Source organism: Notolepis coatsorum, assembly GCF_963971535.1.
Source record: "Notolepis coatsorum genome assembly, chromosome: 9".
NCBI classification, from domain to species: Eukaryota; Metazoa; Chordata; class Actinopteri; order Aulopiformes; family Paralepididae; genus Notolepis; species Notolepis coatsorum.
Genome location: NC_140173.1, coordinates 46966161 through 46983628, shown reverse-complemented (window position 1 = coordinate 46983628; position 17468 = coordinate 46966161). Strand labels below are relative to the sequence as shown.

General features: G+C 44.9%; 1 protein-coding gene across 1 annotated transcript in view; it reads right to left on the bottom strand.

The window, feature by feature from the left end:
* herc4 (HECT and RLD domain containing E3 ubiquitin protein ligase 4) overlaps positions 1 to 17468 on the bottom strand; it is a 115955-nt gene that overhangs the window by 78267 nt on the left and 20220 nt on the right. Inside the window, exons 9-11 of the mRNA XM_084322198.1 lie at positions 8601 to 8677; positions 4215 to 4339; positions 947 to 1006 (exon numbers count right to left, since the gene is read on the bottom strand). Coding sequence (XP_084178324.1) covers positions 947 to 1006; positions 4215 to 4339; positions 8601 to 8677 — 262 coding nt within the window. The remainder of the gene's footprint in view (positions 1 to 946; positions 1007 to 4214; positions 4340 to 8600; positions 8678 to 17468) is intronic.

Below are 17468 nucleotides of genomic sequence, written 5' to 3'. Positions count from 1 at the left end.
GTTAACACTCCCTTTGGTCACTCCTTTCAATTTCCTGCTCCCAGCAGTTGGAACGAGATGCAAAAATACTTTCAAAATGGACAAATGTATCCCCCCCTCACTACTTTTAAGGACCTCTAAGCTTTTATTGATCACATTTTCAAAATCCAAAAGCCATAATGGAAATTGCCATTTTGAACTGAACAAGCAGAAAAGGCAATGACGGCCATCGTCTCTAGAGGTCACAAATGCATTAGGGATGCACCAAGAACCCACCGCTCACCCCTACTGTCAGTGAGTGAGCATTGCATGAAAGACTGAAATAAGGTATTCATGATTTTGTTATGTAGCTCTTATGAAGCTCTTGTTCAGGCCTTACTTGGTAAATGGCTGCATTTATATAGCGCTTTTATCCAAATCGCTTTACAATTCGTTCCTCACATTTGACCCATTCACTCACACACCGATGGCGGAGGCAACCATGCAAGGTGCCAACCTGCTCATCAGCAGCAGTTGGGGGTTAAGTGTCTTGCTCAATGACACTTCGACATGCTGCCCGGGAGGAGCGGGAATCGAACCGGGAACCTCCAGATTAATAGACTGCTCTACCTCCCGAGCCACTGTCGCCCCATAGTGTTTGACACTAAAGGCAAGCTTTACAAAAATAAAAACACACAGACCAGCAATTAATTATGCCTTTCTTTTTGCTTATTTCTGTATGTACACTCAACGTGACTGTAAATGAGGGAAACCTGCCTTTTGAGTTTAAATAAAGGCTTAAAATGAAATAAAAACATTGCAACTTCTACATTGTCTTTATAAAGAAGTCAAGGGCAAAACTATAAATCTGCCTATTTCTTCCTTCAAAAAGACACTGCATTGCGGAAAGACATCGAAAGTCGAGGCCAAAAGATTTCAAGCGTGTTAAATCATGTCTGATGAACTTCACCTGACGGGTAATAATTACCTGGAAGCCAAGAAGCACCCGTTGAGACAACTCGCTGACGAGAATACCAGGTCAATCTCACTGTGGGAGGAGGAGGGTACAAGCAATTACCATGAGTATCTTTCAGAACCATAAATTACACACATATTTACAAGAATGTAACAATAAAAAAACAAATTGAGTGCATCTACAGTACATACACACCAATATCCTATTAATATGTGTGGTATTCAAATATAAATGTTTTAGTTGAATATTGTTAGCCGTTAACATCATATCCTGTTTACAATACCACAGATACTGTAAGCTTTGAGCATCCTGAATAAGATACCTGGGATATATTGATATTAACTGTGGGAGATAAGACCCCCTTCCCTCCTCTCTTTGATCCTATTCATCTTTCCTTCATATCCACATCCCTACCCCCATTCCTTCCTTTCTCACCTTCCCATTATGTCCCCAAAGATGTCACATTCCTTTGACCCCCACCCTTTCCAGTTTTGTATAAAGATGTTCCGGTGGGGGGTCTCTCATTATGGGTGTCCTAGCTAAACACTACGTTGAGAGTCATCCAGCCTAACTCTGAATATTTTGTATTGATACTTTGATTGAGTTAATAATCATATTAACCAGGTCTCTTTTGACTGAGTAAGTTATTAGCTTCGGCTATTTCCCACCACATAACCAAGATGATGATAATGTATACTGCCAGCAGAAGCTAACCGCAGTGACCACGCAAACAGTGAAACTGAGCAAAATGGCTTTAAAGTTCTTTGACTATCCAGTGATTTTGTAGTTACTGCAATTCTTTATACACTTTTCTCTAAAACGGAGCAAGATTGAACTCTGAAACTTTGTTTCACTCATAACTCGAAAGAATAAACTGCGGTTAGCTTCTGCAGGGCAGTATAATAATAATAATAGATTGGATTTGTAATGCACTTTTTGTTCGCTGGGATCCCAAAGTGCTACACTACAGGGTTAAAACAGTTAAAAAAATTACAGTAGTTAATTAAAAACATAGTATAAACAGACAATTTAATAACAACAGCGCAATAAAATTAAAATAAAAAGCTAACAGTCAAAGGCCTTTTTGAATAGGTAGGTTTTCAGGCCTGTTTTAAAAGAGTCCAGGCTCTGTGGTGCCCTCAGCTGGATGGGGAGCAGACCACGTGAGCGGATCGGCGCGGCCGAGAAATCCGCTCTTCGCTCTTTAAAGCTTGGTCCGCTCCGCTAATCACTCATGTTGACCCCGCCCCCAAGTCGCTCTCCGCTCGCTCCCCGCTCACCTTGAATCGAGCGCTCCCCGCTCCCCGCGCCAGATCGCTCGGCAGTTTTTTTTCTTCTTTTTTTGGAGCATGGTGTAAATGAGCTCAAACTACAACAGTCTACACCCCCTGGGCCCCTTAACAATTGTTTGTATTGAGCCGCATTGTAATTGTAGCCATTCTGCAATGTTAAATAACGTTGTTTATCCATTCACTATCTCTATTAAGCGATGATAGGCTAGCCGAGCCACAATGCTATGGTCGCTGCCATTAACGTTAGCATGTAAGCTAACGTCAACAACAATGGCGTCGAGCCGTCGATATACTTTTTCTAACTAGAGTGAGTGTGGGCGTCTCTACAGTGACAAAGCCTGAACGAACAGCCTATCACAGGTTCACCCTTCTCATTGGTTGAAAATGGCCTTCATGTTTGTACATCGCCATCTGTTGCTTTGGCATTGTACTGCATGTATATATTACATCAGTGTTAAACCACTGTGAGCGGCCTGGAGTGGATTGGAGCGGAGGAGAACTCTCGCTCCGGACGTCGCGCCGACTCATTTTAAAACCCACTCCTCGCTCACGTCAAAACCGGCCGCTCCGCGCCCCGCGCCGCTCGCGCTCCGATCCGCTCACATGCACTGATGGGGAGGCTGTTCCACAGGCGTGGTGCAGCCGTGCAGAAGGCTCGGTCACCCATGGTGCAGAGCCAGGTATTGGGGACCTGAAGGAGCAGGCTACCTGCGGATCTGAGGGTGCGGGTGAAGGATTGTGGAGTGATGAGTTCCTGAAGGTAGAGGGGTGCGTGTCCGTTTATGCAGTTATGGGTGATCGTCAGGATTTTGTAGTTGATCCGGGATGAGATGGGGAGTGAGTGGAGGATGGGGGTTATGTGATCGGTGTTTACGGACTCTCATCAGGATCCTGGCAGTGCTGTTCTGGATGTATTGCAGCTTTTGGATGCTCTTGCCAGGAATCCTGATGAAGAGTCCGTTACAGTAGTCCAGTCTTGAGGAGATAAAGACATGGACAAGTATACCTTATCCCATTTAATGTTGATTGTTGTGGTCCTTATAAGTTCCGTTTCAAATTGGAATATTTGGTGCATTCAGGGATATCTGTGGTTGGGACGGGACCCCTAGCCCCATGTCCTACTCACCAGTGATGTCGTTGACCGGCAGAGTCCGTTTCTCAACACAATCCATGCTGTTCTTTGTACTGGATACCAGCAACCGCGGCTCGTTATCCACTCAATGAAATGCAAAGTCAATGGGGCCACGCTCCAGTCTGTACGGAGATAAATGCTGAAACATACTCTACTGTGCACCCAAAGTAGGTTTCAGCATTTATTTCAGGGCTTGTACAGACTAGAGCATGGCCCCATTGACGTTGCATGTGGCTTTACGAGCCAGACCAGCAGGTATCCAGTATGAAGAACAGCATGGGGTGTGCAGAAACATGACTGTACCGATCGGCAGCGTCATTGGCAAGTAGGAAATAAAATAAATGGTGCATTTATATAGCAGCTTTTATCCAAAGCACTTTACAATTTTTTGTTCCTCACATTCACCCATTCACTCACACACCGACGGCGGAGGCAACCATGCAAGGTGTCGACCTGCTCATCGGGAGCAATTAGGGGTTAAGTGTCTTGCTCAAGGACACTTCGACACGCTGCCCGGGAGAAGCAGGAATCGAACCAGGAACCTTCCGATTAGCAGACGACCACTCTACCTCTTGAGCCACTGTCACCCCTGAAACAGGGCTAGGGATCCTAAAGTCTCAACTTAACATTTAACCCTTTAACTGCCGCACTACCAAACGGTTAACCCTTGCACTGGGACAATTCACAGAAGGTTAACCCTTTCACTGCCACACAACAGCGGCGACCGTCGGTTCTGTCGTGTGGCAGTGAAAGGGTTAACTGGGATATGTTACCTGGAATCATCCGAGTAGGCAAACACTTGCTGAATACTCCTGAAAAGATGTACATGAGTGTTTCTGTTGAGGGAAGAACTTACTTGGAGATCTCTGCCGGGAGTCTTCCGTGAGAGTGGGTCAGCCATCTTTGTATGAGGTCAGGGGTCAAGGTGCAGATGTGTCGACGAGGATCCCGGTTCCTTGTGTTACCAGGGAGCTGGGGGTTCTAGGACAATCATTCACAATTTAAAATGAAAGAGACAGTGCACATTTGATCTTTATTCCATCTGATGTGTCAAATGTCAGTCCATCCAAAAAGCACTAGGACCGGTGCAACTGGAAGTCAACGGAGGCATTAAATGTTATTCTTCCAGAGAGAGAGAGAGAGAGAGATGATCATGGCCCCTATTGACTGCCACTACATTTACATGGAAGGGGAGGGTAGGGTAGGGTACAACTCTGGTAAGGGTAAGTAACATTGTTCGTCAAACAGTGTCAAACTTGAGTGCTAGTCTTGTGTGCATAGTAGATTGATTGAAAATTGTATTAACAGATTGCAGAGTGGGTACAATACAGTACAGCTCAATACACACAATTGTTAAGGGGATGCAGACCAGAGAAAGACTTTCGTCTTGTTTACATCAGGGTCCCCCATTTTCAATTAATCTGCTAGTATAGACATACTAGCAGAGTAGGTAGTAATATAGGCACGGTAGATTCCTTAGTAGCAGAGTGCATACTATTGAGACAGTACGGAGGTTGTTATGTACCATGAGCCTGATCACTCCTGTGTCACTGCCTGATCGCTCCTGTGTCACTGGGCATGCAGGTGAGGGCTACTAATTAGCTAATTGCTGCTGATTGGTTACCTGCTGGCATGGTTAAAACCAGGCCTTCAGACACACATGCAGGTCTGTCTGTGGTTAGAGGGAGAGTTGTCACATTCTTCCTATCCTTGTACTTTAGTTTATACCAGTAATTCCTTGTTAGAGTAGCATTTTGAGTTTGAGCACGGGTTTTGGTGTTGGTTTGCACATAGGTTGCATGCCTTTGAGCCAGGGTCGTAACAGTTGGGCGCTCGTCCGGGATATTTACCCCTAGAAATTGTTTGGTGTTTTTTTTTTTGTGTTGCATGGTGTGTCATGGTGCTATGGTTTGGGTGGTGTTCGTTACATATTGTGTAACGTGGGGGCTTGAGCCGTTTCATCAAACAGGTGAGTATGCCTTATTTGTTTGTAATTTGATGTGACTACTTATGCTGTTAAAATAGATCGTTTAGTGGGCACCACATGTAGATAGGGACATTATTTTCTGGTTGTTGGTTAGCTTCCTGTGCACCACATACTCCTGGGGCAGTCAGGGAAGTGATTAGCACCATCTACTTGTCTGGTACCATACCATGTACTGGACGGGTGGATGGTCAAATATGATCTTTGGCTGGTAGCAGGTGTGGTTGAAGATGGTTAGGTCTACAGGGCATTAGCTTAAGGGTAGGTAGATTAGGGGGCCAGAAAACACAGGTAGTGTGGTAGGGCCTGATTTAGTGTTTCTTAGGGTAGACATGTGGTGGGCCGGTTTTGACTGCAGTTTAGATGTAGAAGCGTAAGTAGTCATATCAGGTTAGAAGGCGCACCTGTTTGAATTTGTTTGTTGTATTTATTTGGTTTGTTTTGAGTGTTTGGTTAGCATACCTGTTAGCACCTGACCTCCTGCGTGTATGACACGTCTATTTATTTCAGGGTGGTTGTTTTTTATTTTTTTGCAAATTAGAAAGGTGCGCTCAGTAGAGCACACATTTCCACCGCGTCCCTTTATGGTTATTAGTATTGGCAGTAGCATTCTTTATGATTCTTCAGTGGTTCTTCAGTGGTTCTGTAGTGTGTCTTCAGTGGTTCTTTAGTGGTTCTTCAGTGGTGCTTCGTGGTTCTTCGTGGTTCTTCAGTGTTTCTTTAGTGGCTCTTTGGTGGTTCTTTAGGTAGATTGTGTGTGTGCTAGGGTGCTTTTGGCCGTTTTTTTGTGTGACTAAGGTGGGCAGGGTGTGGCGCTGGTGCAGTAAAGATGGCTTCCATCAAGGACTTTGTTGATAACCCGTCTCATGACATGTTGGAGAGGTTTTCCAAGGAACAACTTCTAGAACTTGCTGTACACTACAGGGTAGAGCTTACTGCAAGTGAGAAACGTTTGAAGCCAACTGCCTTGAGTGCTTTGAGGGTGTTACTCATTAGAGAGCAGGTGCTTGTGGCGAGGGTGGAGGAGCCTCCTTTGTCTGACGTGTCTCCGCTATTATCTGGTGCAGAGGGTGAGTGGAGGATTAGAGAGTTGGAGTTTAAGGAAAGACAGCTACTACAGGAGCGAGAGGAGAGAGGAGCGTGAGCATGAGCGTGAGCTTAAGGAGCGTGAGCTTAAGGAGAGGAGAGAGGAGCGTGAGCATGAGCGTGAGCTTAAGGAGAGAGAGAGGAGCGTGAGCTTAAAGAGAGGAAAGAGGAGCGGGAGCTTAAGGAGAAACAAATGTTGCTGGAGCACGAGCGTGCGCAGAAGGAGCTTGAGTATAAGCATGCTGCCTTGCAGGCGGGTGCTCTGCATTCAGAGTCACGTTCCGGTTTTGATGTAGGCAGGAATATTAGGATGGTGCCTCCATTTTTTGAGAAAGAGGTGGAAAGTTATTTTCCCCTTTTTGAACGGGTGGCAACCACATTGAAGTGGCCTGATACAGCCTGGACACTGCTGCTGCAATGTGTTCTTGTTGGTAGGGCACAAGAAGCCTATACTGCTCTGTCCCTTGAACAAAGCGCTGACTATGAGCTTGTTAAAGCTTCCATATTGAGGGCTTATGAGTTGGTCCCCGAGGCCTATCGTCAGCGTTTTAGAGCCTATCGCAGGTCGGAAGGACAGTCTTATGTTGAATTTGGAAGAGAGAAGGAGAACCTGTTTGACAGGTGGTGCACTTCTCAGAAAGCAGAGTCAAGAGAACAGCTTAGACAGTTGATTCTCCTAGAGGAATTTAAAAGATGTGTTCCTGATACCGTTTCCACTCATCTAAACGCCGCTGTCTTCGCTGATGAGTTTGTGTTGACACACAAGTCCGTTTTTTTGGAGGACTACCGTGTTGAGTCCAGGGATAGGCGTCCTGTTCAGGGGTTCATAGGTTGCGTGCCTTTGAGCCAGGGTCGTAACAAGGTTAGTAGTTGGTTTTCTTTTGGAAGCAGGAAGTGCTAGCATTTCTAACACTTTCTCAGGGTTCCCACAGATTGCAAAATGGAATTCAAGTTTTCAAGTACTTTTCCAATAACTCTTTTTCATTTTAAACGGGCATTTAAATGGATACAATTAACTTTTAAATGCTGTTTTTTTATAGAAGAAATTCAGACAATTAAGTTACACTTTAAATAAAACGTTCAATGCGAATGGTTGAATTTCAAGGACTTTTTAAGTGCCTTGTTAAAAAAATTGGCTGTTTAACACTTTGAGTGCCAGCGATGAGATTTCTCGTTAGTTCATGCCGACCGTTGAGTGCCAGAGAGACGAGAGATCTCGTTTTTAATCGTTTTCTTTTTTATTAGCGATTTCCATTCATATTTCATCAATCTAGCCTCCTGTTACCACTGGAACTCTCTCTGAGCTCCATTGGGAAAATACCGCCCCCTATCGTCTCTCCCTGTGGTACTGCACCCCATTGGATTAGACTGAATGAAACACATGGGGGGGGGGGGGGGGGGAGGAAATCCAGCTCCCTCGTTTTACTTCTCAGACAAGTCACCCGAGACATTCGGATTCATTCTGGACCATCAGAACAGCGTGGAATCAGTGTTTCGACCACCCAGCGTTGGATCAATAAACGCGATCGATATTTGGAATGGCGATCAGGAATTGGAATAATCTTTTTGGAGAACATCTGATCTGAGGTAAGGAATCTATTTGACCAGTCTTAGGATAATCAGACCTTTTTTCACAGATATCAACGTGGGCCCTATGTGTGTGTGTGTGTGTGTGATCAGGAAATAAGAGATTCGATTTCTCAGCCCGCTTCTATAACGTGCATAAGTACACATATACTATCGATAATCTAGCGTTTATTTGAAAACGATTCATAAATAGGCCGAAAAATGACAATGTGTTTTGTGTATTACAGTAAAGGGCGTTTATCACAGAATCTTCTGAAATCTTCTGGAACTTTCATAAAACGAGCGTTTTTCAAAATGGTATAAAACGGAAATGAACCGATTAAAAAACAACCCGTTTCGACAATGTTGACTGCAAACAAGTCATTGACAAGCGACGGCCAGATTAGACACATAGCCATAATTTAAGATATAGTAAATGCGTTCACAAATGCGAGTGCTCCATCATTGAAGTGGGTGGTGGCATACGCTTGCTTTTAAACCACGGGACCCGTGGCATCCAAAGTGTTAAGGAATTCCAGGTCTAGACTTTTTTGTGCAAACCCTGCTTTCTGCTTCCAATATCTTTATTATCATATATATACTTACGTTGTGAGTGTGATAGTGGGCAAAACTCTGGTCTCCTCCAGCATATATCCTTTTAACACAACAGCCCTTTTCCGTGTCTGCAAGACAATGACCACAATGCAGTCAGATTGCAGAATGGGTACAATACAGTATGGCTCAATACAAACAACTGCTAAGAGGATGCAGACCAGAAAAAGACTTTCATACATACAAATATACAGTACTGTGTGAGAAAAAGAGATCATAAAAAAATATATACATCCGAAGGGGAAGAAACTGTACATTGGAGGGGGTTGGGTGGGGGGGGTTGGACATTTACCGGGGCCAGTTTCTAATTGCAGCCTCCCGTAGGTGCTCTTTGAGAGCGGTTTTGAAGGAGGGTATGGATTCACATTATTTTTTTACGGCTGTAGGTAGGGCGTTCCACATTATTGTGGCATAATTGCAAAACGTGTTTAGTCCCTTGTTTGAGTCGAATCTGGGTTGAACATGATTTGTGGAACTCCCTCTGGTGTTATGGTCGTGGAATTCACTGACCTTTGGGAAGTATTTCGACATGTACATGGGTATCTTAGTGTAGTGTATCTTGTAGACCAGGCCCATTGCAAGTTGCTGTAATCTGTCGTCTACTCTAAGGCATCCTAGGTTGTCAAAATGGGCAGGGGTAAGGTGTTTTTTTTTTTTTTTGTAAGGCCAAGCAGTAGTCTGACCAGTTTGTTTTGTGATGTTTGTAGCCTTGTTTTTAGGGCCTACAAACCTTGTCACCCACTGTAACAGAGAAGCCGTTGGCCTTGCCGAGTTTGCTATTTTATCCAAAGAGAATGGATTCCGTTTTATCCAGGTGTAATGATTTGTTATCAGTGAGCCAGGTGCAAATTCTGCAGAGTTCAGAGCTAAGGGCTTTATCAACCTGCAACTTGTCCCTGTCAGAGACCAGCAGGGCTGAGTCGTCCGCGAACAGGAACAAGTTCCAGTCACAAGCTACTGTAAGTACAGTTACCTTTTTATAATGTAAATTTCTCATTTTATCAGATTGCAACACATTTTTTTGCTAGACGTTCTCAGAAAGGTAGAGAAACTAACTGCGTTCTGGGTTGTGGGAGATAATCCCGAAAAAAAGAGAAATAAAAAAGTAAATCCAAAAGTCAGATGATTGACAGGGGCTGGCGTGAGCTGGGTAGTGTAGTTTTTCTAAATTCGAAAGCTCATCAAAAGCCCTGGGTCTCTTCCTTCAAAAGACTACTAACTTTTGGCTGCGCCACTTCCTCCAGCACTTTGCGCCACTTCCTTCCTCCAATATGCGCCGGTTTCCGACTCAATGCCCTGAGATTTCTATAATCTTATATTTCACTAATAAGTTAAAATCATTGGTAAACAAAAGTAATGCTGAATATATACACTTACTGCTGTTTTGACAGGGTTAGGGTCTTTACTCTTGGCTACATTTGAAAAAAAAAACGCAACATTAATTCATACATTCTGTAGAGATGAATTGAAAATGGGGGACCCTGATGTAAACAAGACAAACGTCTTTCTCTGGTCTGCATCCCCTTAACAATTGTATGTATTGAGCTGTACTGTACCCATTCTGCAATCTGTTAATAAAGTTTTCAATCAATCAATCAATCAATCAATCATATAATCTATAATTTGCTGCTCCCAGAAGTTGGAATGAGATGCAAGTCTTTGAAAATAGACACATTGATCCCTCTCACTACTTTTAAGGTCTCTATGGCAGAGTTGTTTACACACACCTGCAACTGTCACCCAGCCTTTTAACTGTTAATATGTCTGTTCTGCTTCATGTATTACATACCTTGTAATTTTATTTGGTTGTTTGTGTGCGTTTTAATTATTTCCATTACCTCTGTGATGTATGTAATGTCTATGGCTGTTTTAAATACTTCGAAGCTTTGTTCGATGGGCATGGGATTAGAATATGAAAATAAAATTTGATTATTAAAAAAATAAAATAAAAATTGCTAAATCAACTCTGCCTCTTTGTTAACTACAACAAGCAATGCTGTTTGTTATTTAAGATGAGGTCGAACTCGGCACTGACAGATTTGTGTTCATTGTGCTTCTTTTATAAAACCTCAAATGACGGCTTACAATATTTCATGAAAGCAAAGTGTTTCGTTTGTCTAAGATTTAAAAAGGTTTAAACTTTACAGCACTGACAAAGTTGAACAAAGTGATGTACAAGTCCCACAACATAAAAAAATATATATATAAATAAATAAATAAATACGGTAAATAAAAAAGATGTATACATTTTTTTTTATTTTATCTCGAAGCTTTGAATTAAAATCTCAGCCCCGAAGCTTCGAATTCCAAAAAAATATTCGAAGGTCAGCCCGAGTGTCCGTCTCTTTTCTATTACATTTTTCTGTCCCATTTCCCCGTTACCCTTCGAGAGGCCCTTTTGTCCCCTCGCCAGGCCGTCATTGTGAATAAGAATCTGTTCTTAACACTTTAATCGCCGGAGACGCTGTTCAGCGTCTTTCCCCGCCATGCTTATTCTGCCGAAGACGCTGGACAGCGTCTTTGATATCAATATTTCAAAAATCTGTGATCGAAAACATATTTCTCCCCCGGAGATATTATATGTACTGGTGAGCCCCTCTCAATTCTCCAACGGTTCAAGAGCGCCATCTGGTGGCCGATCGGCCGCTCGCCCAAACAGGAAGTGATGCGGATGAAGTGGTGCTCACCCATATTTCGTCCGGGCACTCGCTATCATTAGCAGGACTCCATCTTGACACAATGGATGTCGATCGGTTGCAAATAACTCGATAAACAACATGATTTGGACGTATATACTATTATACAACCTGGAAATGGATCGGGTATTTCTACATCCCATAATAGGAATATCTCTGCTCCATGCTCATCGCCCAACGCTATGAGGAAGCTACGGTAAGATTCAGCGTTTTTTTTTAACGTGTTCCATATAAACTGCTCTGATGATCATATCACCCACACTAGATGAATGATATAACGTTGCCCACGGAATTATAAACGACCCCCCGCCCATCCGGTCAACATCAGATCATACGTAGTAACTCCTAGAAGCACGTCCAGTTGAAATTTTTTATCTCGCACAGATTCCTACCAAACTGTATTTGATCATCAATATAATGCATTTAGGGCTATAAATCAAGTTCTGGAGAAAGCTGCAGAAAACGATAAAAACATACTTATACTTTAGACCGTATTTTAGTATGAATATGTGAATGAAAAAGTATAACGTTGCTACACCCTGAACAATAGATATAGGACGTTGAATGGGCCATAGTAATGTCAATTTAGCAATACAATTTAAAAAGTTATAGCCCTGCAAAGAAGGGGAACTTCTCCATGTTAAATAGGGCTGGCGAGGGATGGTAAATTATGAATTTAACCCCGGCGATCAAAGTGTTAATTGACCTGCCTGGTTAAATAAATAAATAAAAAGGACAAACACACAGAAAAACAAGTGCACAAACAGACAATTAAAATAATATCGCTCTAGAGCAGTGGTCGGCAACCTGCGGCTCTTTAGCCAATCAGCTGCGGCTATATCATCAACTAAAATATTTAGACAACAAAAATATTTCATCAACTAAAATATACAGTACGTCACACCCCACGCCTATCCCTGCCGTCTGAGTGGCTAATCTTGAGTTTCAGACCCCCCAGTAAGCTAACCATGGATAAATCCAAAAAAAGGAAAGTCTGGGGAAAATAGAGGGTTTAATTCAGCGTGGACAGATTAATTTGCTTTCACGACTAACGATGCATGCTTACCTGTATGCCTGATATGTGGTGCGAAATTTGCGAACAACGAAAAATTTACTTTTTATTTTATAGATTTTCCACAAATAAGGGAAGGACTCAAATAGAGCTGCATAGTTCTGTGTTTTATTTCAAAGTAGGTCTACACATGGTAGTCTTTTTTCTCCTTTTCTGTGTTTTATTTCAAAGTAGGTCTACACATGGTAGTCTTTTTTCAAAGTAGACTACTTTTTATTTTATAAATGTTCGACAAATAAGCGAAGGACTCAAATATACCGGAATAGTTCAGGGTTTTATTTCAAAGTCGGTCTACAGACACCAGTGTTTTGTCTCCTCTTCTGTGTTTTATTTAAAAATAGGTCTACACAGCCAGTATTTTTTCTCCTCTTCATAAGAGTTTGAGGGTTTCCTTTGTTAACAGCAATAAAAAGTAAAAGTTTCTTTTTGTTGCTTTATAATTCCATTAATGCAACAAACTGTGTGCTATAAGTATACAGTATAATAAATCGCAAATTACTTTGGGTATGCAATTGTCAGGCGTTTTATGCTAAATGTGGGGTATGCTTGGGGATATATAAAACGTTATACACTGTTATCTTCATTTTAAGGGTAAATAGGTTGTGCGGCTCCCTGAGCATTTTATTTTGTGGGAGGGGGGTGTAGTATCCAAAACTCGTTGATGCCATAAGCTTCAGACGCTCTCAAACTTTGAATCCTCCCGTTCCATATCCACGCACAAGAAAGCACTGACCACGACGTAGTATCAACTATTTAATGTCCAACTCGGGTTACACATTCTTGTTTCCTAATTGTTGTGAAGGATCAGATTAAACCGAATATATATATTTATTTATGGATATATATTTAATAGTATTTGTATATCGTTTGATATCCCTTGTATATTCCTTGTACATATACACGGAATATCCCTTTATTCTACTACAGCCCATAATAGTTCATTCTCTTATTGGACAAAAGGATCAGGCGCCGGGGACCGGCCCCTGGCGTTCAAGTTCAAAGGTACCGACGAGACATGCCCTTACTAGCCCCAGCTCCGCGCAGGAATACGGCTACCGAAAGCAGAGCGGCACTACTTGTCCACCGTGCATATAAATATGGCGCAAGAAATGTAGAATTCCTCTTAGTCCTTTACCCTTCTACCCAACTAAGTAACAAGACGTGAAGCCTCACGTGCGGTGTAGTATGGCCTGTTTGGCCTTAGAATAGCAGTGAGACCTCGTGCGAATTAATAGCTGAATTGCCAGAGTTTGGCACCGTATTTCTATTAAGTAATAATAGTCTATTATGTATGGTGTATCGTACGGTTAGAGTTCTAAAGTGAGCAGCACCCCCATCGCTTCCTCGCGTTATCTAGAGTCTTAACCAGGTTGGGCAGACCACACGTGGTGCTTTCATCCGAGGAGTTCTAGGCGAGGACGAGTGGACCTGCACATTGGATTACCTACCCCGACGACTGCTGAGCCCTATACGGCATGGAATATCTATTTGCTTTGGTGCTTTGATTTGTGGAGCGGATAATCGCCAACACCGGTGAGTGTTGGATTTACCCCGAGAGGAGCCAAGGTGAGACGGCGCTCAGACCAGACTGAGGTCGCCTCGCTTCTTCTTCGTTGTGGACCTACAGCTACAGCTATCGTCTACAAGAGAGCCCAAGTGTATTCATCTGTGGATCAAGATTCTACGGGCACTGTGTTCTGTACCTGAATTCTCCCTAGAAATCGTTGACCAGACGGGATACAGCTGACGGCTCTCCTACCCCCCCTACTGGCTTACAACCGGCAGGACCCTTTACAGTATATCCCGCTATAATCATTAAGTGCCATCGTTATAATTCCCTAAGAGCCAGGTTGTATACTTGCTTCCTGCGTAACCAGAGATTGGACATTCAGTGTTGATTTGCCTACGAGTACTCATTTGCCTTACAAGAGCATTCAAATCATAAATGTAATAAGTAACTATTATATGTACCTTTTGCTATATATTAAATATTTGACTATTACCTTTGTGTGGACCTGATTTCATATGTGGGAAAGTGTTCATCATACTTAGATATCGTGTACTGTATGGCCAGTAGTTAAAGTACATAAAGCGGTAGTGGTTTAATGATACCATACTTATCAATACAGTCAGGGAATTGTACCCCTCAGTTACAATTGGTCCTTCGAGCCGGATGGTAATTAGTGTAATATTAATATAGTGGTATTAATATTGAAATGGCCTATGATGAACACTCCACGAAACGGTCCTCCTAAAGTAGAACGCCCGCAACGTAGACGACAGCCACCTCAGTACTTAGAGGATTACGCTGTCAGTAAACTACCTAGCCTTCTACAAACAGTAAACGCGGTAAAAGTAGAAAGTAAAATTATGTCCGACCCTATCAACCAGGATACCCCGACCACAGAGGCCCTAGTGGGTTCTAATGTAACTGACCAAGCTCACGGTGGGGACCAGGAGGGAACTGACACGACTTTACCCCCCGCCAATACCGAAGAAGTAGTCCCCCCAGAGCTCCGGGAGGAAGACAACCCTCCAGAGGTGGAACTCTGCACGGAACAAGATGAGGAGAGCGCCGAGGAGATAGAGCTCCAGGACTCCTCCAAGGGGAACGCATCCCCAACGAGTACAGCCAGGAGCGGCTCACCTCTACAAGCGTCTTCCCCCAGCGAGGCGGAGAGGATGCTGTCACAGGCGTTCTTCGCCAGCCTGACAGCCTCTACCGAACGCGATCGACTTCAGGGTGAACGCGATCGACTCCAAGCGCAGCAACGGAGCGAAGAAGAGCACATACGTCTGGAGCTGAGACGCCTTCAGACGGAAGAGAATATGGCAAGAGACCGGGCCGACACCCAGCGTGCCGCTGCCGGTGCCCAAAGAGAAGCAGATCTCACCAAGCGCGACGCCGAGCGCGACAGACTACAAGGCGAGCGCGACAGACTACAAGCGCAGCTAATGGAGCAGCTGATCACCAGGGCAACACCCCCTCCCTCCACAAGGGGTTCCAGGGCCTCGTCAAGACACGTGTCAAGGGCACCCTCCCCTGACCGAGCAGGCGACCTTGAACTCGACCACCAGAGAGAGTCTACACCCCCCTCCGAACTTCTTCCCCGACCGGTCCAAGTGAGACCCAGCTACAAGGAAGGAACGGCGGACACCGCAGAGAGGCTAAATAAATGACTACAGGATCTAGATGACCTGGCAGAAGAAGAAGAGGGAGAAGAGGAGAGTCAAGCCCGACAGCAGCACATTACTCCACAGGACCAGGAGGTCCAGTACAGCCCAGGCTATACCCCCGCGGCTCTGCGCTACAGACCCCCGACTCGATTCACGGGTGAGCATGACGCACGACCAGTCCCGAGGAATAGCACCTGGACCAGCGGGCCATGGTACCCTGCCAGTACCAGCCCACCGAGAAGCGTAAGAAGAGACTCGCCCAGGAGGCCTCTCTTCCAACGCTCACCGATGTGCCAGCCATCCATGGCGTCATACATTGGCACACCGACGTTTCCAGACTTCACCCATGAGAATCGAGCACAGTACACGGAGCTCCGGATGTGCTTAGAGACAATGATGGTGGATGTCGCTGATGAACGCCACAAGTATGCAATATTATTGAAGCACCTGAAAGTGCCCCGAGCGCACAACATAGCGCTGGCCTATGCCACCTCTACGACCCCATACACCGCGGCTCTAGCAGCGCTGGACCAGAGATATGGACGTATATGGGATTACGTAATACAGGAGATAAGGCATATTGACCGCCTACCCCCAGCAACAGACAATCGCTCACTAGACGACCTGTCTATAAAAGTACAATCCCTGGTAGGGATGCTGGGGGCGCAACGAGAAAAGGGTATGCACGAACTATACGCAAACTCGAACGTCGAGAGGATTTTGGAGAAGCTGCCGCCCGCCCGACAGGAGCGCTTCAGGCGGCAAAGAGACCACCGTGATCCTAACGGTCCCGAGCCATCCCTCCTAGACTTAGCCGACTTCCTGGCGAGAGAAGTCAGCAGCCTACGGCTGGATACGTTCGTGCGGAGCACACCAAGCTCCAGAGAGGGACCTAGGAGAGTAAACGATGGCCGAAGATCGGTGACTGTCATGCACCAATCAGAATCAGTACCGAGCAGCAAGAACCACAGTACCCCCTCGATGAAAGAGAAGTGGAAGATGGTGTGCCCGTACTGCGAGAAGGAACACTGGTTGTCACAATGTGACCAGTTCAAGAAGATGACAGCTGAAGAAGTGAGTCACTGGATAAAGTCCAACAGGCGCTGTTACCGATGTGCGCGCAGTCACATGGCAGCCGAGTGCCGCCTAAAGAAGAGGTGTAGTCGGTGTGACGGAGCCCATCTAGATGTCCTACACGACAGTAACAAAAGAAAGCCTGCACCATCCAACAGCACAAAGGCAAGTGTTATGTACATTGACCCCGCTAGCAGCAGCGGCGCCCAGGTGCTCTTAAAGGTGGTCCGTGTAACACTGAGTTACCAAGACAAGATCATGGACACTTACGCCGTCCTTGATGACGGGTCAGAGAAGACCCTTCTCCTCGCGTCCGCTGCGGCCCAGCTGGGGCTGCGGGGGAGCGAGAACCAGATGACGATTCGGACAATAAGAAGAGATCTAAAGACGATAAAGGGCGAGAATGTCTCCTTCACTATCGCAGCAAGCGGGCAGCCAGAGAGACGGTACAGGATTACTAATGCTTTCACCAGCCAAGAAATAGGACTATCGCAGTACACCTTCCCCATCGCCAAGCTGATGGATAAATATGTGCACCTGCGTCAACTTCCTATCCCGCTCATAGACGGCGCCACCCCGACCCTGCTGATAGGCTCCGACCATGCAGACCTCATAGTCCCGATAGACCGGGTCCATACAGGACCCAGAGGTTGTCCTGCAGCAGTCGAGACCCGCCTAGGATGGACATTACAAGGCCCCCTCGCCAAGTCTCTTAACCGAACAGCAGCCACTAGCTGCCTCCACTCCAGAGCGACAGAAGGAGACACCACACTCCTGCAGCATGTCGAGAGGCTATGGACACTAGAGACAATGCCCTTTAAGAACGAAAAGAAAGACATTCGT